The sequence below is a fragment of the Bubalus bubalis genome, chromosome 3, assembly GCF_019923935.1.
Source record: "Bubalus bubalis isolate 160015118507 breed Murrah chromosome 3, NDDB_SH_1, whole genome shotgun sequence".
NCBI lineage: Eukaryota > Metazoa > Chordata > Mammalia > Artiodactyla > Bovidae > Bubalus > Bubalus bubalis.
This window is the reverse complement of record NC_059159.1, coordinates 39,913,507-39,932,078: the sequence shown is the minus strand read 5'-3', so window position 1 is coordinate 39,932,078 and position 18,572 is coordinate 39,913,507. Positions and strand designations below refer to the sequence as shown.

The 18,572-nt window shown below is 47.0% G+C and overlaps 1 protein-coding gene across 9 annotated transcripts in view; it reads right to left on the bottom strand.

Annotated features, from left to right (window-relative positions):
- The window catches only part of SMG6 (SMG6 nonsense mediated mRNA decay factor), a 201,532-nt gene that overhangs the window by 104,141 nt on the left and 78,819 nt on the right, over nt 1-18,572 (bottom strand). For 6 of the 9 annotated variants that reach the window (XM_044939454.2, XM_044939453.2, XM_044939451.1 and 3 more), the window contains 3 exons: nt 5,086-5,127; nt 4,497-4,613; nt 2,755-2,923 (listed from right to left, as the gene is read on the bottom strand). In XM_044939454.2, coding sequence (XP_044795389.1) covers nt 2,755-2,923; nt 4,497-4,613; nt 5,086-5,127 — 328 coding nt within the window. The remainder of the gene's footprint in view (nt 1-2,754; nt 2,924-4,496; nt 4,614-5,085; nt 5,128-18,572) is intronic. The other 3 variants (XM_025280858.2, XM_044939458.1, XM_025280862.2) reach the window with 1 other exon arrangement.

Below are 18,572 nucleotides of genomic sequence, written 5' to 3'. Positions count from 1 at the left end.
ACAGGTCACAGCAGAGTGGTTAGCCAGCCTGATGGCCAGGATATGGGGAAACGACCTGGGTCGACCATACTTAAGGCTGTGAGATGGAGTGACCCAGGGAAGGCCCAAGCTCCAGGAGCAGATGGTCTGCCTCCCCCCAGGCCAAGTGAAAGACAGGAAGACACTGTGACCCCTGCACATGCTCAGAAGCAGTGGCTTGAGATACTTGGTGAGCAAGAGTCCTTCCTTGTCAGTTTCTTTCCAGAACTGCAAACTGCCTAGTCGGCATTGCAGATTAATGGCCTGAAAAGTCGGAGGCTGACACGTTAACTCTTCAGGGAACGCTGCTGAGAACCGGCTGCCCCAAGCCAGATCAGCCTGCTCCTTTGTGTGTCTGCAGCTGCCCAGCTCAGGGTTCAACTCTGGCTCACCGGGCCTCAGCCTGGAGTGCGTCCTGGAAACTTAAGAGGGTTCACAGGAAAGATGCAGAGATTTGTTTGGTGCTGTGAGCATCACCCACAGGGTTACAGAGCCAGAGTTGGGGGTCCTGGGAAGGGCAGGCTAAATGGTCCAGGGGTGGCTTCCTGGGGTGAGGAGCAAGGGAGAAATACGAGGAAGGAAAGGCAAGAAAGAATCAGACTCTACAGTCCACATGGAAAGGTCAGTTAACTGCTGGCCAGAAACCTCTGCGTGTCACCCAGGAGCCTGGAGACTCCCATGGCATGGCTCCCAGCCCAGAGAAGCACCCCTCCCCACTCCCTAGAAATGTACCATCCTAGCCATCCATCCTCCTCCTTACAGTACTCTCCCCTCCCAGGGAAGAGCACTAGACAAGAATGAGAAGACGCTAGGCATGGATGCTTGCCCCGAACACACACGCATACGCCCAATACAGAGCGTGAAGGAACTGTGTGTGTACCACACCTGCCAGAGACCCCAATACAGCTGCTGGAAGGGGGGTGGTGCAGAAAGGGAGACGGAAAGGTCGGACAGAGAAATGCTGAGGGAGAAACCGAGACAAGGAAAGAAAAAGAATGAGGGAGAGAAATGGACAGTCAACAGAGTTGACCAGAAACAGGCCTGGGTGCACACACATTAGGGCGCTCTTAGGCAAACACACACACACACACACATACATGGCGACCTGAACACACAGAAGAACATACACAGCGACCTGAGCACACAGAAGAACAAGACGCACAGGAACACGGGTATGGAGCAGGAGCTGGCAAACCTTTTCTATAATGGAACAGACTTAAGTACCTTTGGCTCTGCAGCCCGTATGGTCTCTGTCACAACTGCTCAGCCCTATTACTGCAGCGCGAGAGCAGCGTGGACAGAGGGAACAAACAAGCATGGCTGTGTTCCAATACAGCTTTGTGGGCCCTTTTCAGGGTCCCTTTTCATACACTTTCCGCAAGTCATGAAGTCTTATACTTTTGATCTTTCTCTCAACCATTTAAAAATGTAAACCATTCTTAGCTCATGGGCCACAGCTTGCTGACCCCTGATACAGACACACACAAACAGCAGGGAGGGAGGCGGGAGAAGAGGCAGGCGGGAAGAAGCTGAGATGGGCAGGAGGAATGGACAGAGGCAGGTGGATGGACACAGGAAGACCCACATATAGAGAAACGTCCCCCGCCCCCAGCAGAGAGACCTAGACTGACACACAGAGAGACACTCACAGACAAATATGGACAGGGACACAGGCAGTCCTGGGCACAGATGCTCAGGAACAGACACTCCCACAGGACACAGCCACACAGAGAGACACGGGCAGGACTGAAGCAGAGATGGACTGACATGGGCCCAGACGCACATATGAACACAGAGACAGGGCATCAGACCACAGTGCAACAGGGTCCTCATGGGGACACAGGAGCCCTGCAGAGAGACCCAGACACAGATGTGCACACAGCACGTGGACACGTATACATGCACAGATATGGACAGGCACGCCCAGAGCCTTCAATAGACAAATCCCCTCAGACACACACACATTAATACAAAAAAACCCTCACAATCAGACACGCACAGACAACAAGACCCAAGCAGGCATACACAGAGCTACAACTCACACACTGCTATGAACACAAGAAATCGCTCTATATGGTTGCACAACAACGTGAATGCACTGTAGACTTAAAAATGGTTAAGATGGCAAACTCTGTCGTATTTTTTTTTTACCACAATTTTTATAACAGAGAGAAAAAAGTCGTATGGACACACAAAGAGATCTACATAGAGACATCCAGCAGACACACATTTTCCCCACACCAACATCCAGAGCCAGGGGGACGAGGCAGGATGTGCTGCGGGGGATGGGGATGCAGTGAGTGGGAAGGGGTCTATGCTCTCACCCCCACACACATATCGTGAGAAGGAGGTGGGGAGACAGTGCGCAGGACAGCATGAGAAGCAGCAAGGGCCTGAGAGATGCACGGAGACGAACTAAAAGGGAGAGACAGAGGGTCTCACACACTGACTGACACCCACCCAGACCTGGGAGGTAGCTGCAGAGATGGTGAGCGTGAGCAGTGCACGGTGAAAACTCACAAGATCAAGGGCAAGGAGCGAAACAGAGCAAGCCATGAAATGAGAAAAAAAAGAGACTGAGAGGAGGAGGAGGAATGGACCAGAGAGCAGGCAGAAGCAGGGGCCTGGGAGGTGTTCATGGAAGGGGAACACCCAAGTTCAAGTAAAGAGGGGAGACACAGGTCAGCAGGCCACAGGAGGGGGCTGTGGGAACTCGGGCGGGCAGGGCTGACTCACTGTGAGGGCAGCTCCAGGGAGGTGGGCGGAGGGTTCCAGGTGTCTGGGTAGCCGAGCATCCAGTCTGACCAGACCTTCACACTGGGGAGCAGTTCCTTCAGGTCCGGGACAAAGGAGGACACCTTGATGTCATCTTGATCCTCCTCCCCCACAGGAGAGGACAGCTGAGCTGCAGAGGCAAAGGGTAAGAGCTGGGCCTAGATCTACAGGGGCCCTGCGTGCGGCCAGTGGGGCACTGGGACAGCAGCCAGCTCCCAGGGAAGGGAGACCACGTCCACAGGACAGCCGGGCCCAGAAGCGAAGGACAAGTGCCAGTACCTAAGAGGATTCTGAAAAGCAGGACAGAGAGAGAACCAGTGCACTGGGTCTGCCCTGCACACAGCTGCCTGTGCTCCACCTGCGGCCTGGCGACAGGGTCGCCACCCTGGCCTCCAGCCTCCAACCCACACCCACTCTAGCCTTCCTTCAGCACAGCACTGACATGGCACCAGGGTTCCTGCTCAAACGGAACAACCCGAATTTGATGGTAAGGAAGTATCAGAGAAACCCAAACAGTGGGACATTCTACAAGATAAATGTCCTGCACACTTCAAAAATGTCAGGAGCATGAAGAACAAAGGAATATTCAGAAACCATCCATGTTGCAGGAGACTATAAAGAGACACGACATCTAAATGCAACGTCTGATCCTGGAGTGCATCCTAGACCAGAAAAAAATATTTTTTTAGGACAACTGATACAAACTCAGTAAGGTCTGTAGATTCAGTAATAGCGCTGTATCAGCGCTGGCTTCCTGACGGTGATAACAGCACTGTCGTGCAGGAGAAGGGCCTTGTGACGAGGAAGTCCACAGTCCAGTATCTGGTGCGGGAAGGGGCGGGGCGGGGAAGCCACCATGTCTGCAACTTATGATCAAACGGTTCATAAAGAAAATAATACGTATACGTGTATGTATGGAAAGAGAGATAACTTAAAGCAAGTGTGGCAGAATGTTAACAATTAGGGAGTCTGGGTGAGGGGTAAGTAAGAGTATTATTCCCAAAACTTTTCTGTAAATTTGAGATTCTATCCAATTAACCTCCCTTGTTCTAAATAGGCGGCCCCAGCGGCTAGAGGCGCTCCCAAAGGCTGATGTGGCTGGCGAACAACAGAGGGGCCTCACTACTCATCACAACTGATCCAGAAGCTGAAAGAAAGGTGCACCGTTCAGCCCTGCCTTACATGGCCCAGAAGTCAGGCTTGGAATTCTAAGGGCAGACTTAAAGGACATGGGGACACTGCTCAAAAAGCAGTGGCTTTCAGGGGCTAGAAAGAACCCCTGATCTGGTCCAGTCAGTCTCCTGGAGATGGCTGGTCCATAGCGGTTACAGCCCCCACCGGGTACCAAACAAAGAGGGACATACAGAGAGAGAGGTGGAAACCAAACATCAATTATGAACATCAAGGAAAACTCATTTTTCAAGTTGCATGAACACTCAGCAGTTCAGAGGTACAGTGAAAATCCTGTTAAAGGAGAAGAGAGACAGAGGATGAAAGAAGTCTCCTTTCCTTTCCACAGAACGGAAGGAGGGCCGGAGAGGAAGTGGGACTAGTCAGGTAGGCAAAAGGAAGAGGGAACGCTGGCAAGAGGGAGCCTGGAGTAGAGGGAGAAGACACGGAGAACACAGCACAGCCTCCTGAGCGTGTCTGGACAGGACCCAGGAGCTGGAAGGCCCACCAGCCAGGGGCCCTCGTCTGCTTACCTTTGGCCGACTCCTTCAGTAAGTAGGTGCAGCGTCGCACCAGGAGAGAAAACATGGCCAGGCCCAGGGCTGCAGCCTGCTCCTGGATCACAGAGCGACACTCCTCCGAGAAGCAGTCTGGGAAGGGGAAAGGCAAGTCCATCAGTGTCCTGGGGGCTAAGGGGTCCTCTCCCCACCTTATGAGGAGGAAGTCCTTGGTCGTGTCACTGAGTTCCTTTTCCTCACCTGAGCCTGGGGCTGGAAGATTCCCACTCTCAAAGGGCAGTCAAAAGGTTGAACAAAGTATCGCACGTGAAGCACTCACCAGGATGCCTGGCATGTGGTTAAGTGCCCGATATGGTTATTATAAGGCTCCCTGGTATAAATTCTGTTTCACACCACTTCCCCGAGACCAGTAACCCCAGGTGTACAGTCGGAGCCCAAACTGCATGCTCTCTGCTGACGACATGAACCCACAGTGAACAGGAAGTCATGTTAACTCAGTCTCTCTAATGTATAGATGGCAGGAATACAGTCACCAATTAAGATCAGAAAAACACTGATTTAGAAGTCGTTTTATTGAAGCACCAACCTTTGATTCCAGCCTTACCTTCTCTCTGTTCCTCCTCCTCCTCAGAGAACACACACAACACTTAGAAATAATATATTTTTCACTGAATTAGTCAAATTTTATAAAGGACAGTGCCTGGCACATAATAAGCACTTAAGCAAGTATTAGCTTTAATTTTCACCTATTCATTCCTCTAGGGCTAAGAAATAAACCTGGCTTCTAACATTAGCAGTCTATGCCCCTCACTTCCTGAGCCTGACCACCTTCCTTCCCGCTGTGGGTCAGGGAAAGGAGCCACCCTGGCGGTGGCCAGGCCTATCCTTTAGCAGGAGCTACAGCACATAACCCTCAAACCACTGTCTGTACCCGCTCCCTGTCAGCGGCCCTCCCTGACGGTCACCTCATGCAGCCCTGAGAGAAACAGGTGACAAGTGGAAGGCAGCAGGCCAGGCTTCAGCCCCAGGGGAGGAGACCCCTATATGCTCAGGAGGCAGAATCCACAGCCAGGCTTGCTTGGTCTGGCAGCAGCTGATCTGTTAATTCCTCCTGTAATACGGGAGAACTCTCGGAATCTCCAAGTGTTAAAAGCATAATGAGCTGCACGTTTGATCTCTGTCCCTGCTTGCGTTTTAACCTCGGAAGTCAAGGGGGAGCCCTCTCGCCTCTCCCTTCATTGACACTCGGCTTTTCAATGGGGCCTAATTGAAGTCTTTACTCCAGGAGATGCTATACAACCACAGTTATTCCTAACCATCTTGGCCACAGGAGCAAACATGACTGGAGTATGCAAAGCCAGCCCCAAACCACTTTAGAAAGCCCTGGGGGTGAGAAGGAACAGGCTGCTGCTCAGAAGGTCCCAACATATGACTAGCATCAGTGTAGCAATTCTTCTCTTGTGGTTTTCCCACCAGCCTGCCAGATGCCCAATGGTCCCAAATGTCAGCCTCGAACTTTCCAATTCAACTGTGGCAGGCAGTAAGGAAGTGGTAACAATCCATGTGATGAGAATAGATCACCCGTCTCCTTCTTCTTCTGGTAAGGCCCTAAACCTCTGCTAGAGAGAAAGGAAACGAGCATCCAAAGACCAAGCAGAGGGAGGATGGACAGCAGGGAAGGGGGAGACATGGAAGCCATCCCAAGGAAAGCTGCCAGTGCTCACTATAGGCAACGGCACTCTCCAAATCACCCTGGCCCAGGCCAGGCCCCTGCCCAGCACTGCCAGCAACAACAGAGCCCAGAACGGGAGAGTGAGTCCTGGACAGAGGGACTTATTAGCAGAGGCTAGTTAGGAGAGGATGAGTGGAGGCCACATCCTGGCAGACGACACACTGAGTACACATTAGTGTCCCCTCATCAACTGGACATCTTGGGCAGAAGCTGTTGTTGTTTAGTTGCTAAGCTGTGTTAGACTCTTTGTGACCCCATGGGCTGCAGCCCACCAGGCTCCTCTGTCCACGGGAACTCCTGAGCACAGGCAAAAGTTACCTGCACACAGAAGGCCCTCAGAAGAGACGGAAGTGGGTATCTGAGCTCCAAGTACTGGCAGAAGCCCAGGATTACAACAAGATACTCTCATCAGCCTTGATAAAGAAAAGACAGGGCAAAGAGAGATGACTTTCACCCAGACCATTTCTATTTTTATGACAAACGGCAACCTTGGGTTAGACTCATTCTCAAAGTGCACAAAGCAAGGCTCAAGGGGAGAATCAACTGCTTAGGAACGACACAGAGGCCTCTGGGGAGTCCAGCCTGGCTCCTTTTTAAGCTTCCTGCAGGAAGGTCTGAGGACCAGGTAAAGAAGCAACAACTGGAGCCTCTCTGCTATGTCTGGAAGGGATCAACCACCTCTCAGGGCTGTGGCTGAAAGGCAGCCGCATGACGGCTCCGCCCCTGGCCATGGTTACATCACCTCACCCTTCACCCTTCACCCTTCCATCTCCCTGGGAAGGGCCTGACAGCACTCCCTGCTGTGTTTGGGTCTGATGGATGGGGAGGTATTAATACAAATCAGTACGCTGTCCTGTGCTGATCAAGCAGGTGGTGATACCACAGTTATCTCTGGGGATCAGAATGCCTGGGTCTTGGTCAGCTCACATAGAATACTTCTGGAAGGCCTGCCCTCCTCCACGGCTCAGTGGTACCATAAGCACACACTGAGCACCCACACATACAAAGCTACAAATAAAACAGGGTCCCTGCAATCTTAGGACCTTCTAAATGGGTTATTTATTACCCCCAAGTAACCATGGTGACTCAGACCCCGTGCCGCCAGTGAGAAATGTATTAAGTGCTGTGGTATCTTCAGGAGATGCTGTCCGCCTCACTTAGGTTTCTGTGGGCTAGAAGCTGTAAGATGCCAGTCCTTGAGAAGGACCCACATGATGCAAGTGGGCAGGAAAGCAGCATCCAGGGTCCCAGGCCCACCCATCCCAGGTGAGGCCCAGGAAACTGGCGCCACCCTCACAGAGACCCATATATATCCCTGGAGGGGGCTGGGTCAGGCCAACAAGTGATGTGGGGTGGGGAAGGAAAAAGCATTGTTCGCCTTGGTATTTGCCTGGGTTCCTCTGGCTTTGTGTCAGGTGGCTGGAGCCTGACATGAGCTGAGGAACTCATTAACACTGTGAAACAGCCTTTCCCCTTCTTTCCAAAAGCAGGCCTGTTCAAGGGGGTAGGGGAAAGCTCCTGGCTGAGGAAGTCAGACGGAAATGTCTCGTACCAGAGTCACCTGAAGTCCGAACCCCTCCCACACGCTCTCAGAAGGGCAGGTGACTGCGGCTCCCACCATTCCTCTGGCCAAATACCTGCTCAAGCAGAAACACTCTTCTCGCTCCTATTAACGGGGAGACCTTCTCATTTTTCTGAGAACATATTCATGGAAAACATAAACCAACTGTCGTCAAAGTTGTATGAAATCAGGAAATGGAGCGGCCGGGAGAAGGCTGCCATGTGGCCGGATGTTATGTATTTCTAATTAGTGCTATACATCTTTCAACAGCAAGTGTCCTTCTGCTGGGAAACACAACACACTGCCCTTGTTATTGTAACTGTCAGAGAAGTGCTTAAACAGATAATCTCCAGGAAAAGTGATAAACACGGCCCCTCTCCCACCCGTGTGTGCACGACGGTGCTGCCAAAGCAAAGCTGTGCTTGACGGCTCCAGGATGGCAGAGCGGTGTCCTGCAGGAAATGGGAGCGAGGCGGGAGAGGGGAGAGGGGAGCGGCGCGGAGGCGAGGCAGGCCCACCTGCCCAGACCCGTGGAGCCCGGCCAAGGGACCGCAGTTCAGAAGCATCACTTCTGATCGATTCCTGGGTCAGGGGGAGATCTGGAGGAAATCAGATCAGCAGGGCTGAGGTTTGGCTGGTCACGGAATAATCTGGCAGCAACAGACAAGCAGAGTTGGCCTGGCGCACACAGCCAACCTCCTAGCAAAAGAATGAGAGGCGTAATGAAGAGAAGACACAGGACAGATGACACATAAGTCTGATACCCCCACGGCCACAGAGGGCATTCGGAGGGCACTGGGGTCCACTCGCCATTCCAGCAGAGAGGACCAACTGTTTGCTCAGCGGCTTCACTAACAGCCAGAGAAAAATGCAGGCAAGACCACTTATTCACTGATTCCGTCCCCAACGGCTCCTCCCAGAGAGAGGAAATGAATGGTCAGTCACCTCCAAACTAACACCACCTGGAGGCGATTTGTTGGCTCTTATCTTTCAGACATGAGGCTGCTTTTCTCATGAGTCAGTCACCAGTCAGACACAGAGCTGGCACCGCTCCTGAGCAGCCCACCAAAACCTCCCCGTCTACAGGAAGTGGGCAGTGAGAGCATCTTTCGACTGCTGCTGCTCGAGACACAGAGTTCCCTGTGGCAGCTGCTGGCTGACAGGGAGGTGGAAGAGGCAGTCGCTTTTATAAGAACCAGACAAAAATCTCACAGCAAAAGCAGAGATGTCCACGCCATCAGGGCATCACTTTATTCCCCAGGGAATAAAATTCATCATTCGAGAGGATGATGAATGAGTCAGAAAAATCAGGCACCAATACAGCCAAGCGAACTATATTCATGCACAATGGCAGAACACAGGCTGACTGGGTGGAAGGCAATCCAGGACATATCCCTGAGTAAAATGTGTCCGAAATAAGACAGAGGAACATGGGAGGGAATGTGTCTTCTCTCTGAGACCTTACTGTCCTTCTGGATTTTCCAGGATTATAAACTCTAACTTTCTCCTAGCAAGCGGGTAGATGTCAGGATAAAGGAAATCCCAGCCTCCCGACAAAGTGACCTCTCCCATTGACTCCACAGTTGTTGATTTGGCTCAATTGTGGAGGATACGTTGGAAAACAGGATACTTGTCCATGAGAAGATGATATTCTAATAAGGAAGACGAGAATACTACACAGACACCCAAATAACTGTAATTCAAGACCATATATTATGGCATTCCATAAGGAAGGCGGAATAAGATGCTTTCTCTAACTATTTCCTGCTAGTGTATATCATGGAAGGTTTCATGGAAGAGAACACATCCATGCTGCAAAAGATGAACAAAGACGGAGCGTGCTAAAGAGGCACGCAGGTAGAGACACACCAGCACGTACTCTGACAGCAAGCACTATATTTGGCATGTCATAAAACAGGGACCCATCGCACAGGGCCTGCAATGCCAGGGCAGCAAACACAGGCTGGACCCAAGAGGCAGTGAGGAGGTCTAGATAAATCTAGCTAAAGCATTTAGGATGGATTAGCGTAGCTGGAAAAAAGTGACAGGGAGGCAAACAGGCTGGGAAGCTAAGAGGACGTGAACTTGATTGAATGAAGAGGAGTGACATGTAGAGCACTTCATAAACTTTATAATGCCAAATAAATGTAACATCTTTCTTAGAAGAGAGGTGGGAGAGGGAACTGAAAGGCGTGCACAGATGTGAGAAACGCTGTGGAAGGAAAATCGAGAGAAGAGAAGATGGAGATGATGCGGGGAGGGAAGGACCCTCACTGATAATCTTGGCAGGTTCCAGAGGATCCCGAGATCCCAACAAGGGAAACACCCACCAAATTAGATCCAGGAGAGGGGCAGAAACTGGGACTGTGGAACACCTGGAGGGAGGGGGGCTGTGCGGCACAGTGTCCCCAGGCTCCCGCCCACTTGGCTCCGGGCCAGTCCTGTCTTTCCAGAACAAAGAAACTTCAGGGGGTCAGAAATACTTGAGGAAGACCTTGCAGAAGGAGGCCTGGGAAGTCTGAACGGGCTCTCCCTGTGGAAGCCATTAGATATTCAGCACTTCATTTGTTTCCAATTCTTGTAGGAGCGCAGCTCCAGGCTGTAGGGTGAGAGGCTCCCCTCTGACGTAACCAGGAAGCAGCTGCAAAATTAAGGAATCCCTCATGACATCATAAAAAGGGTCGATGGTTTACTGGGGAAAGTATAAAAATTAATTACATATTCCCACATGACCCCCTTCCCCTAAATCTGTACACACCCCCTCCTACCTCCACATATTCTCTCATCAACAACAACCAGAAGCCACACTGATGAACAGGGCACAAACAGGGCAAACAAAACCCAGGAAGAGAAAGCTCTCTGGTGCACCCACTGTCTGCACTACACACTGGGGACTGGACAAGGAATGCCTAGTCCTGGAGTTTTTATACATAGAGCATCCTTCCTCAACAAAATTATCAGCCCCTTGAGGACAAGAGCTAAGTCAAGATTTCACATCCTTGAAAATTAGCACCATGAAGTGGTTCAAGAAACGATTGCTGCTCTTAACAGCAGGTACACTTGCCTCTCCATTTGTGGATCATAAACGATGATTCCACTGTGGCCAGAAATAATAACTAAGATATAGGGAGACCTGTACAGAGCATATGTGTGTGTGTTTATATATATCACAGAGCTTTACAAAAGATCTGCACAGGAGGTTATTCTCCCTTTCTGACAACTGAGAAAATAGGCTCAGAGAAGTTAAATGACTGGCCCTAGGTCAAAAAGCCAGTAAGTGTCAAACCTGGGATTTGAGCCCAGTCTGCTTGCTCTTACACATATACACTGTTTCCATACCTTGTGGTTTTCTTCCTTTAGTTGGTTTCTGTATATTTTTTGGCTGCGCTGCTTATAGGATCTTACTTCCCTGATCAGGGATTGAACCCAGGCCCTCAGTAGTAAAAGTACCGAGTCTTGACCACTAGACGATCAGGGAATTCCCCATACCTGGTTCTCAAATGCCTGTGATTCAAGTTTCAAACTCCAACTCTTCTTCTCTCCTTTGCTATGAACATAAAAACCTCAGACTACTCCACAGTTCTGTACCAAAAGCTCTGCAATAACTATGTGAAAACTGAAATTAAAAACACCAACATTGCCAAAGAAAATGAAATACTTAGGTATGCTGCTGCTGCTGCTAAGTCACTTCAGTCGTGTCCGACTCTGTGTGACCCCATAGACAGCAGCACACTAGGCTCCCCCGTCCCTGGGATTCTCTAGGCAAGAACACTGGAGTGGGTTGCCATTTCCTTCTCCAATGCATGAAAGTGAAAAGTCAAAGTGAAGTCGCTCAGTCGTGTCTGACTCTTAGCAACCCCATGGACTACAGCCTATCAGGCTCCTCCATTCATGGGATTTTCCAGGCAAGAGTACTGGAGTGGGGTGCTATTGCCTTCTCCATACTTAGGTATAAATCTAGCAAAATATGAATAGGATCCTAGGCTGAAAGCTACAAATGCTGATGAAAGAAATAAAGATGACTCAGAATAAGTGGAGAGACTTATTAATGTTCATAGATCGCATAATCAATATTGTAGAGATAGCCATTCTGCCCATAAAGATTTATAGGTTTAACACAATTACTATCAGAATTTGGGCAAAGATTTTTGTAGACAAAAACAAACTTTATCCTAAAACAAAACTTTAACCTTTATACAAAAAGGCAAAGGACCTAGAATAGTTAAAACCACCTTGCAAAAGAACAAACTGGGAGGAGTCATTCTTCCCAATGTTAAGTCAAAGAATGACTGCCTTTTCAACATATGTTTGCTCAAGCAATTAGATATCCACTAACTCAGATGTTCTTCAGTGGATGAATGGTTAAACAAATTGTGGAATATCCATATTATAAAATACTACTCAGCCATTAAAAAAAAAAAAGAAGCTCAACCTAAATGTTACACCTTACACAAAAATTAACTGAAAATGGATCAAAGACTTACATCTGAAACATAAGACTATAAAACTTTTAGACGAAAAACAGAAGAAAGTCTTCAGGACCTAGGACTAAGTGCAGATTTCTCAGACTTGATGCCAATGTCTAAGAAAGGAAAATTGATATGATACATCTCATAAAATTAAAATCTGTTGCCCTACTGTAAGACAATGAAAAAGCAAATTACAGACTGGAAAAATATATTTGGAAACTACATATCTTACAAAGGACTAGTATCTAGGCTATATTAAGAACTCTCAAAACTCACCAATAAGAAAACAAATTGTCCAATTAGAAAACGGGCAAAAGACATGAACAGACATTTCACCAAAAAGGATATACAGGTGAAATATTAACACGTGAAAGGCTGTTCAGTATCTTCACAGTTTGCACCTTTACATTTACAGTTATATCCCACTAGGGAAACAAACGTTAAAACCACAACAAGACATCACTAAACACCTATTAGCATGGCTAAAATGACAAATAGTAACAACACCAAAAAGCAGTGAGGATGTTGAGAAATTTGACCATATACACATAGTGGATTGGAATATAGAATGATACAGCCACTCTGGAAAACAGTTTGGCAGTTCCTTTCAAAACTAATAATACACTTATGATATGACCCAGCAATTCTACTCTTGGGCATTTATCCCAAAGAAATGAAAATTTAAGTTTGCACAAACACCTGTATGCAAATGTTCATAGTAGCTTTATTCACAATAGCTTAAAACTGGAAACAATCCAAATGTTCTTCACTGGATAAATGGTTAAACAAACAGTGGAACATCCATACTATGGAATACTACTCAGCCTCATAAAAGACTACTGATACAGGCAATAACATGGACAGTCTGTCATGGAATTACGCTGGGTGAAAACAGTCAATTTCAAAAGATTACCTGCTATATGATCCCATTTATATAATATGCTTGAAATAATGCAATTGCAGAGATAGAAAACAGGGGTTAGCATCTGGGGATAGAAGTGGGGGATGGTTCTTAGAAGGTGGCATCATGAAGGAGCTTTTGTGGCGATGGAACAGTTCTGTATCTTAATGGTGAAGCAGTTGCATTAAACTACCTGTGTAGGGATTACCCTGGTGGTCCAGTGGCTAAGACTCTGAGTTCCCAATGCAGTGGGCCCGGGTTCAATCCCTGGTCAGGGAACTAGATCCCATATGCCGCAACTAAAAAAAACAAACAAAACACCCTGTAGGCTGCAATGGAGATGGAAGATGCCGTGTGCTACAACTAAGACCCAAAGCAGCTAAATAAATAAAATTTTAAAAAAAGAAAACAACCACCTGTGTGGTTAAACTGCACACAACTACACACACACACACATACACACGAGTGCATGTATAACTAGTGAAATGTGAATAAGGTCCAGGAGTGTACCAATGTCAATTTCATGGTGTTGACACTGCACTAAAGTTATGCAAGATGCTAACATTAGGGAAGGAGGGATGAAGGGTAAACAGGACCTCCTGTGTGTATCAGTTCAGTTCAGTTGCTCAGCCGTGTCCAACTCTTTGCGACCCCATGAATCGCAGCACGCCAGGCCTCCCTGTCCATCACCAACTTCCGGAGTTCACCCAAACTCATGTCCATCGAGTCGGTGATGCCATCCAGCCATCTCATCCTCTGTCGTCCACTTCTCCTCCTACCCCCAATCCCTCCCAGCATCAGGGTCTTTTCCAATGAGTCAACTCTTCGCATGAGGTGGCCAAAGTACTGGAGTTTCAGCCTCAGCATCAGTCCTTCCAACATATATATATATTTTTTTCTTACAATTTCCTGTCAATCTATAATTATTTCAAAACAAAAAATTTAAAACAAGTAAGCCGACAGACAAAACCCATAAAGACTGGACACAGGATTCCAGCAATGTTTCTCTTTTACACAGAAAAGGACGACAAAGACATTCTGAGGATAGCTTCTCAGTTGAGAATCCTCTCAACCCCTTGTTCTCATGTGCTGCCCGGCCTGAGATGCTGGACATGCCCATCCGTGTGGTTCCTTATCTGGACTGAGCAAGAAACTGCCAGGGGCAACTAAAAGAAAAGTAAGAAAAAAGAAGGGAAAGTTCACTGAAAACAGAACTTCTGTCCAAAGAATAAGGAGTCAAGCAGGAGAACTCCATCAGCAAGGCTATGACTCATCGGACTGGCAAAATCCATGACAAGCAGCACTAAGTGAAGGTGATGAGAAAGTGAAGAAAGATGACAAGAACGAATTGCAGAAGCTAAGTGAGCTGTTTAAACATGTTCTTGCTGTTCAAAAAATAAGTAAAGGTATAAATCTCAAACAAATGGTATGTACATTCTTCAAACAAGGGCAGGTGGGGTGGGGGGAGTTGTTTTAATGCAGAAGTCCTAGCACTGTTATCTTCATAAATGAAACTGCTTATACATTTTCAGGGCTGCACTGCTTTGGACTGTTAATCAGATGGATATTAAGATATTTTCAATTAGCAGCATGAGCTACAATACTATTTTAAACTGCTCCTTTGCCAATAAATCTGTAAAGATCAAATTTAAAAAATAGATTTCATTAATAAAAACTTACTTTTTAAAAGACAAAAAATAAAAAGTCACAAAAATTTTCTCACTGGGAGAAAATATTTGTAAAACATATATCTGACAAAGGACTCTCATCAAGAATATATAAAAAACTCTTCCAAATTAATAAGATACACCAAAAAATGAGCAAAAGACATATGCAGATGGCAAGTAAGAACATGCTAAACATGTACTTCTGATAAGATGCTCAACATTAGGGAAATCAAAACCATGAGAAACTCTACCCCAACTAGGATGTCTATGATCAAAAAAACCAGAAAAATAACAAGTATTGGTGAGGATGCAGAGAACGTAACTCCTTACACACGGCTTTAGGGATATAAAATGATACAATCACCCTGGAAAATAGGTGGGAAATTTCTCAAAAAGTTGAAACAGATGACTTAGGTATACCACTCCTAGGTACCGACCTAAGAGAAGCGAAAGCGTTATGTTCACACAGACTTAACACTTGATTGCGTAGAGCAATTTTGTGTGTTAACAGCCCCAAACGAAATAAAATCAATATCCATCAACAAGGGGATGGATAAACAAATTGTGGTATATCCACATAATGGAAGACCAGTCAGCAATGAAAAGGAACAAACTCCTTTATCACTCAACAATGCTGATGCATGTCAAAATCAATCTGGAATAAAGGCAGGACAGAGGGAGGGTGAGGAAGGGCAGAAAGAACTTACTGTTGAACTTCAGAAAACTCAGGTTAATCTACAGTGACAGCAGATCAGTGGTTGCCTGGGACTGGGAGGGGACGGTTAGGGAAGAATAGATTACAAGCGAGTACAAAAAACTTTTATCTTAAGGGTGAAGGATATGTCCACTATCTTGACTGTCATGATGGTTTCACAAATGTATGTGTGTGTGTGTGTGTGTGTGTGTGTGTGTGTATATATGTCTAAATTCATCCAACTTACACGCTTTGAGTATATGTGGTCTAAAATACAGTTCAGATCAGATCAGATCAGTCGCTCAGTCGTGTCCGACTCTTTGTGACCCCATGAACTGCAGCACGCCAGGCCTCCCTGTCCATCACCAACTCCTGGACTTCACTCAGACTCACGTCCATCGAGTCAGTGATGCCATCCAGCCATCTCATCCTCTGTCGTCCCCTTCTCCTCCTGCCCCCAATCCCTCCCAGCATCAGAATCTTTTCCAATGAGTCAACTCTTCACATGAGGTGGCACAAGTACTGGAGTTTCAGCTTCAGCATCATTCCTTCCAAAGAAATCCCAAGGCTGATCTCCTTCAGAATGGATTGGCTGGATCTCCTTGCAGTCCAAGGGACTCTCAAGAGTCTTCTCTAACACCACAGTTCAAAAGCATCAATTCTTCGGCACTCAGCCTTCTTCACAGTCCAACTCTCACATCCATACATGACCACAGGAAAAACCATAGCCTTGACTAGACGAACCTTTGTTGGCAAAGTAACGTCTCTGCTTTTCAATATGCTATCTAGGTTGGTCATAAGTTTTCTTCCAAGGAGTAAGCGTCTTTTAATTTCATGGCTGCAGTCACCATCTGCAGTGATTTTGGAGCCCAGAAAAATAAAGTCTGACACTGTTTCCACTGTTTCCCCATCTATTTCCCATGAAGTGATGGGACCGGATGCCATGATCTTCGTTTTCTGAATGTTGAGCTTTAAGCCAACTTTTTCACTCTCAACTTTCACCTTCATCAAGAGGCTTTTGAGTTCCTCTTCACTTTCTGCCATAAGGGTGGTGTCATCTGCATATCTGAGGTTATTGATATTTCTCCCGGCAATCCTGATTCCAGTTTGTGTTTCTTCCAGTCCAGTGTTTCTCATGATGTACTCTGCATATAAGTTAAATAAACAGGGTGACAATATACAGCCTTGATGAACTCCTTTTCCTATTTGGAACCAGTCTGTTGTTCCATGTCCAGTTCTAACTGTTGCTTCCTGACCTGCATACAAATTTCTCAAGAGGCAGATCAGGTGGTCTGGTATTCCCATCTCTTTCAGAATTTTCCACAGTTTATTGTGATCCACACAGTCAAAGGCTTTGGCATAGTCAATAAAGCAGAAATAGATGTTTTTCTGGAACTCTCTTGCTTTTTCCATGATCCAACAGTTACATTCCAGTAAAACTCTTAAAAAGATTTTTTAAATTAGGGGAATCAACTCTTCAGATTTTTCAGAGTTTATAACTTAGAGACTGATTTAATCAAGAAAGCTGGACATCTACTGAGTATCCAACACATACAAAGGCCCTGAATAAGGTGTTTTGTCTACGGCCATACCACCCTGAACGCACCCGATCTCGTCTGAATAGGGTGTTTTGCATACATTACTCTTATACTGAGAAAAACACTGCAAACTGGCATTGACATTCCCTACTTTGTTGTTTTTGTTCAGTCTCTAAGTCACGTCTTACTCTTGGAGACCCCATGGATTGCAGCACACCAGGCTGCACTGTCCTTCACTATCTCCTGGAGTTTGCGCAAACTCATGTCCATTGAGACAATGATGCCATCTAACCATCTCATCCCCTGTCATCCCCTTCTCCTCCTGCCTTCAATCTTTCCCAGTATCAGTTTTTCCCAGTATTGGAAAAAACTCATTTCCAATGGGTTGGTTCTTCACATCAGGTGGCCAAAGTATTGGAGCTTCAGCTTTAGCATCAGTCCTTCCAATGAATATTCAGGATTGATTTCCTTTAGGATTGACTGGTTGATCTCTTTACAGTCCAAGGAACTCTTCAAAGAGTCTCCTCCAGCACCACAATTTGAAAGCATCAACTCTTCGATGCTCAGCCTTCTTTACGGTCCAATTCTCACATCCATACATGACTACTGTAAAAACTATAGCTTTGACTATATGGACCTTTGTCAGCAAAGTGATGCAGCCATGAAATTCCCTACTTTATAGACAAGAAAACAAAGCTTCAGAGGGTAAGTTAACTCGTTTCATCAAGGTCACACAGCTGATATTAATAAATGGTTGAGTGGCCCATTCAAACCTTTGGTCTGGTTGACTGCAAAGCTCCTTATGGAGCTGTAACATAACTGCTACCTTCTGAAGGCACGGACATGACCTCCAGAGGTGTTAGGCCCTCTCCAGAGAGCAGCTTGGCTTTCCCTCTTCCTCGACATGGAGCTCTAGAGCCAAGAAATGTCCTGGGGACTTTATTGATACATCTTGGCAAGACAGATGGCAAACCACTTCTACTCTTTTCAAGGAAAATTGAAAACACTTAAATGAGTGCTCAGCTTTTTCCAGGAAATACCCATGCCATCTTAGAAATGGAATTCCAATAGATTTCCTGGGAAAATTCAATTGCCAATGAAAATGTACTCTGGCTGTTTCCACCTTAGTTATATCTCCAGATTGATATTTCCATCACTCGGAATTTCCAGCCTGATTCCAGGGTTATTCATTGCACGTCCCCTCTTGGGCAAGCTGAGCTGCTGCCAGCAGAATGGCATGCTGGCACCAGCCAAGCCTCTCAGGAATGGGGCCCAGCGGAAGCATGCCTGCCACTCCAGCGTCACATTTGGAGGAGTTACAAGTAGATCTTGGAGGACAGTGTCTCTGCTTCTACACTGCTTGCCAGAGGTTTGGGGAAGCTTGTCTCTCTCCCAATATTTGACTGAAGCAAAGGAGGCACAGAAAAGAGTGGCAGCATCTTGATTTCACATCAGGCAGCTAAATCCCTGTGGAATGCCATCAGGAGATCTGGGGAGCCTTGAGCCAGAAGTTACTTAAGGTTGTAGAG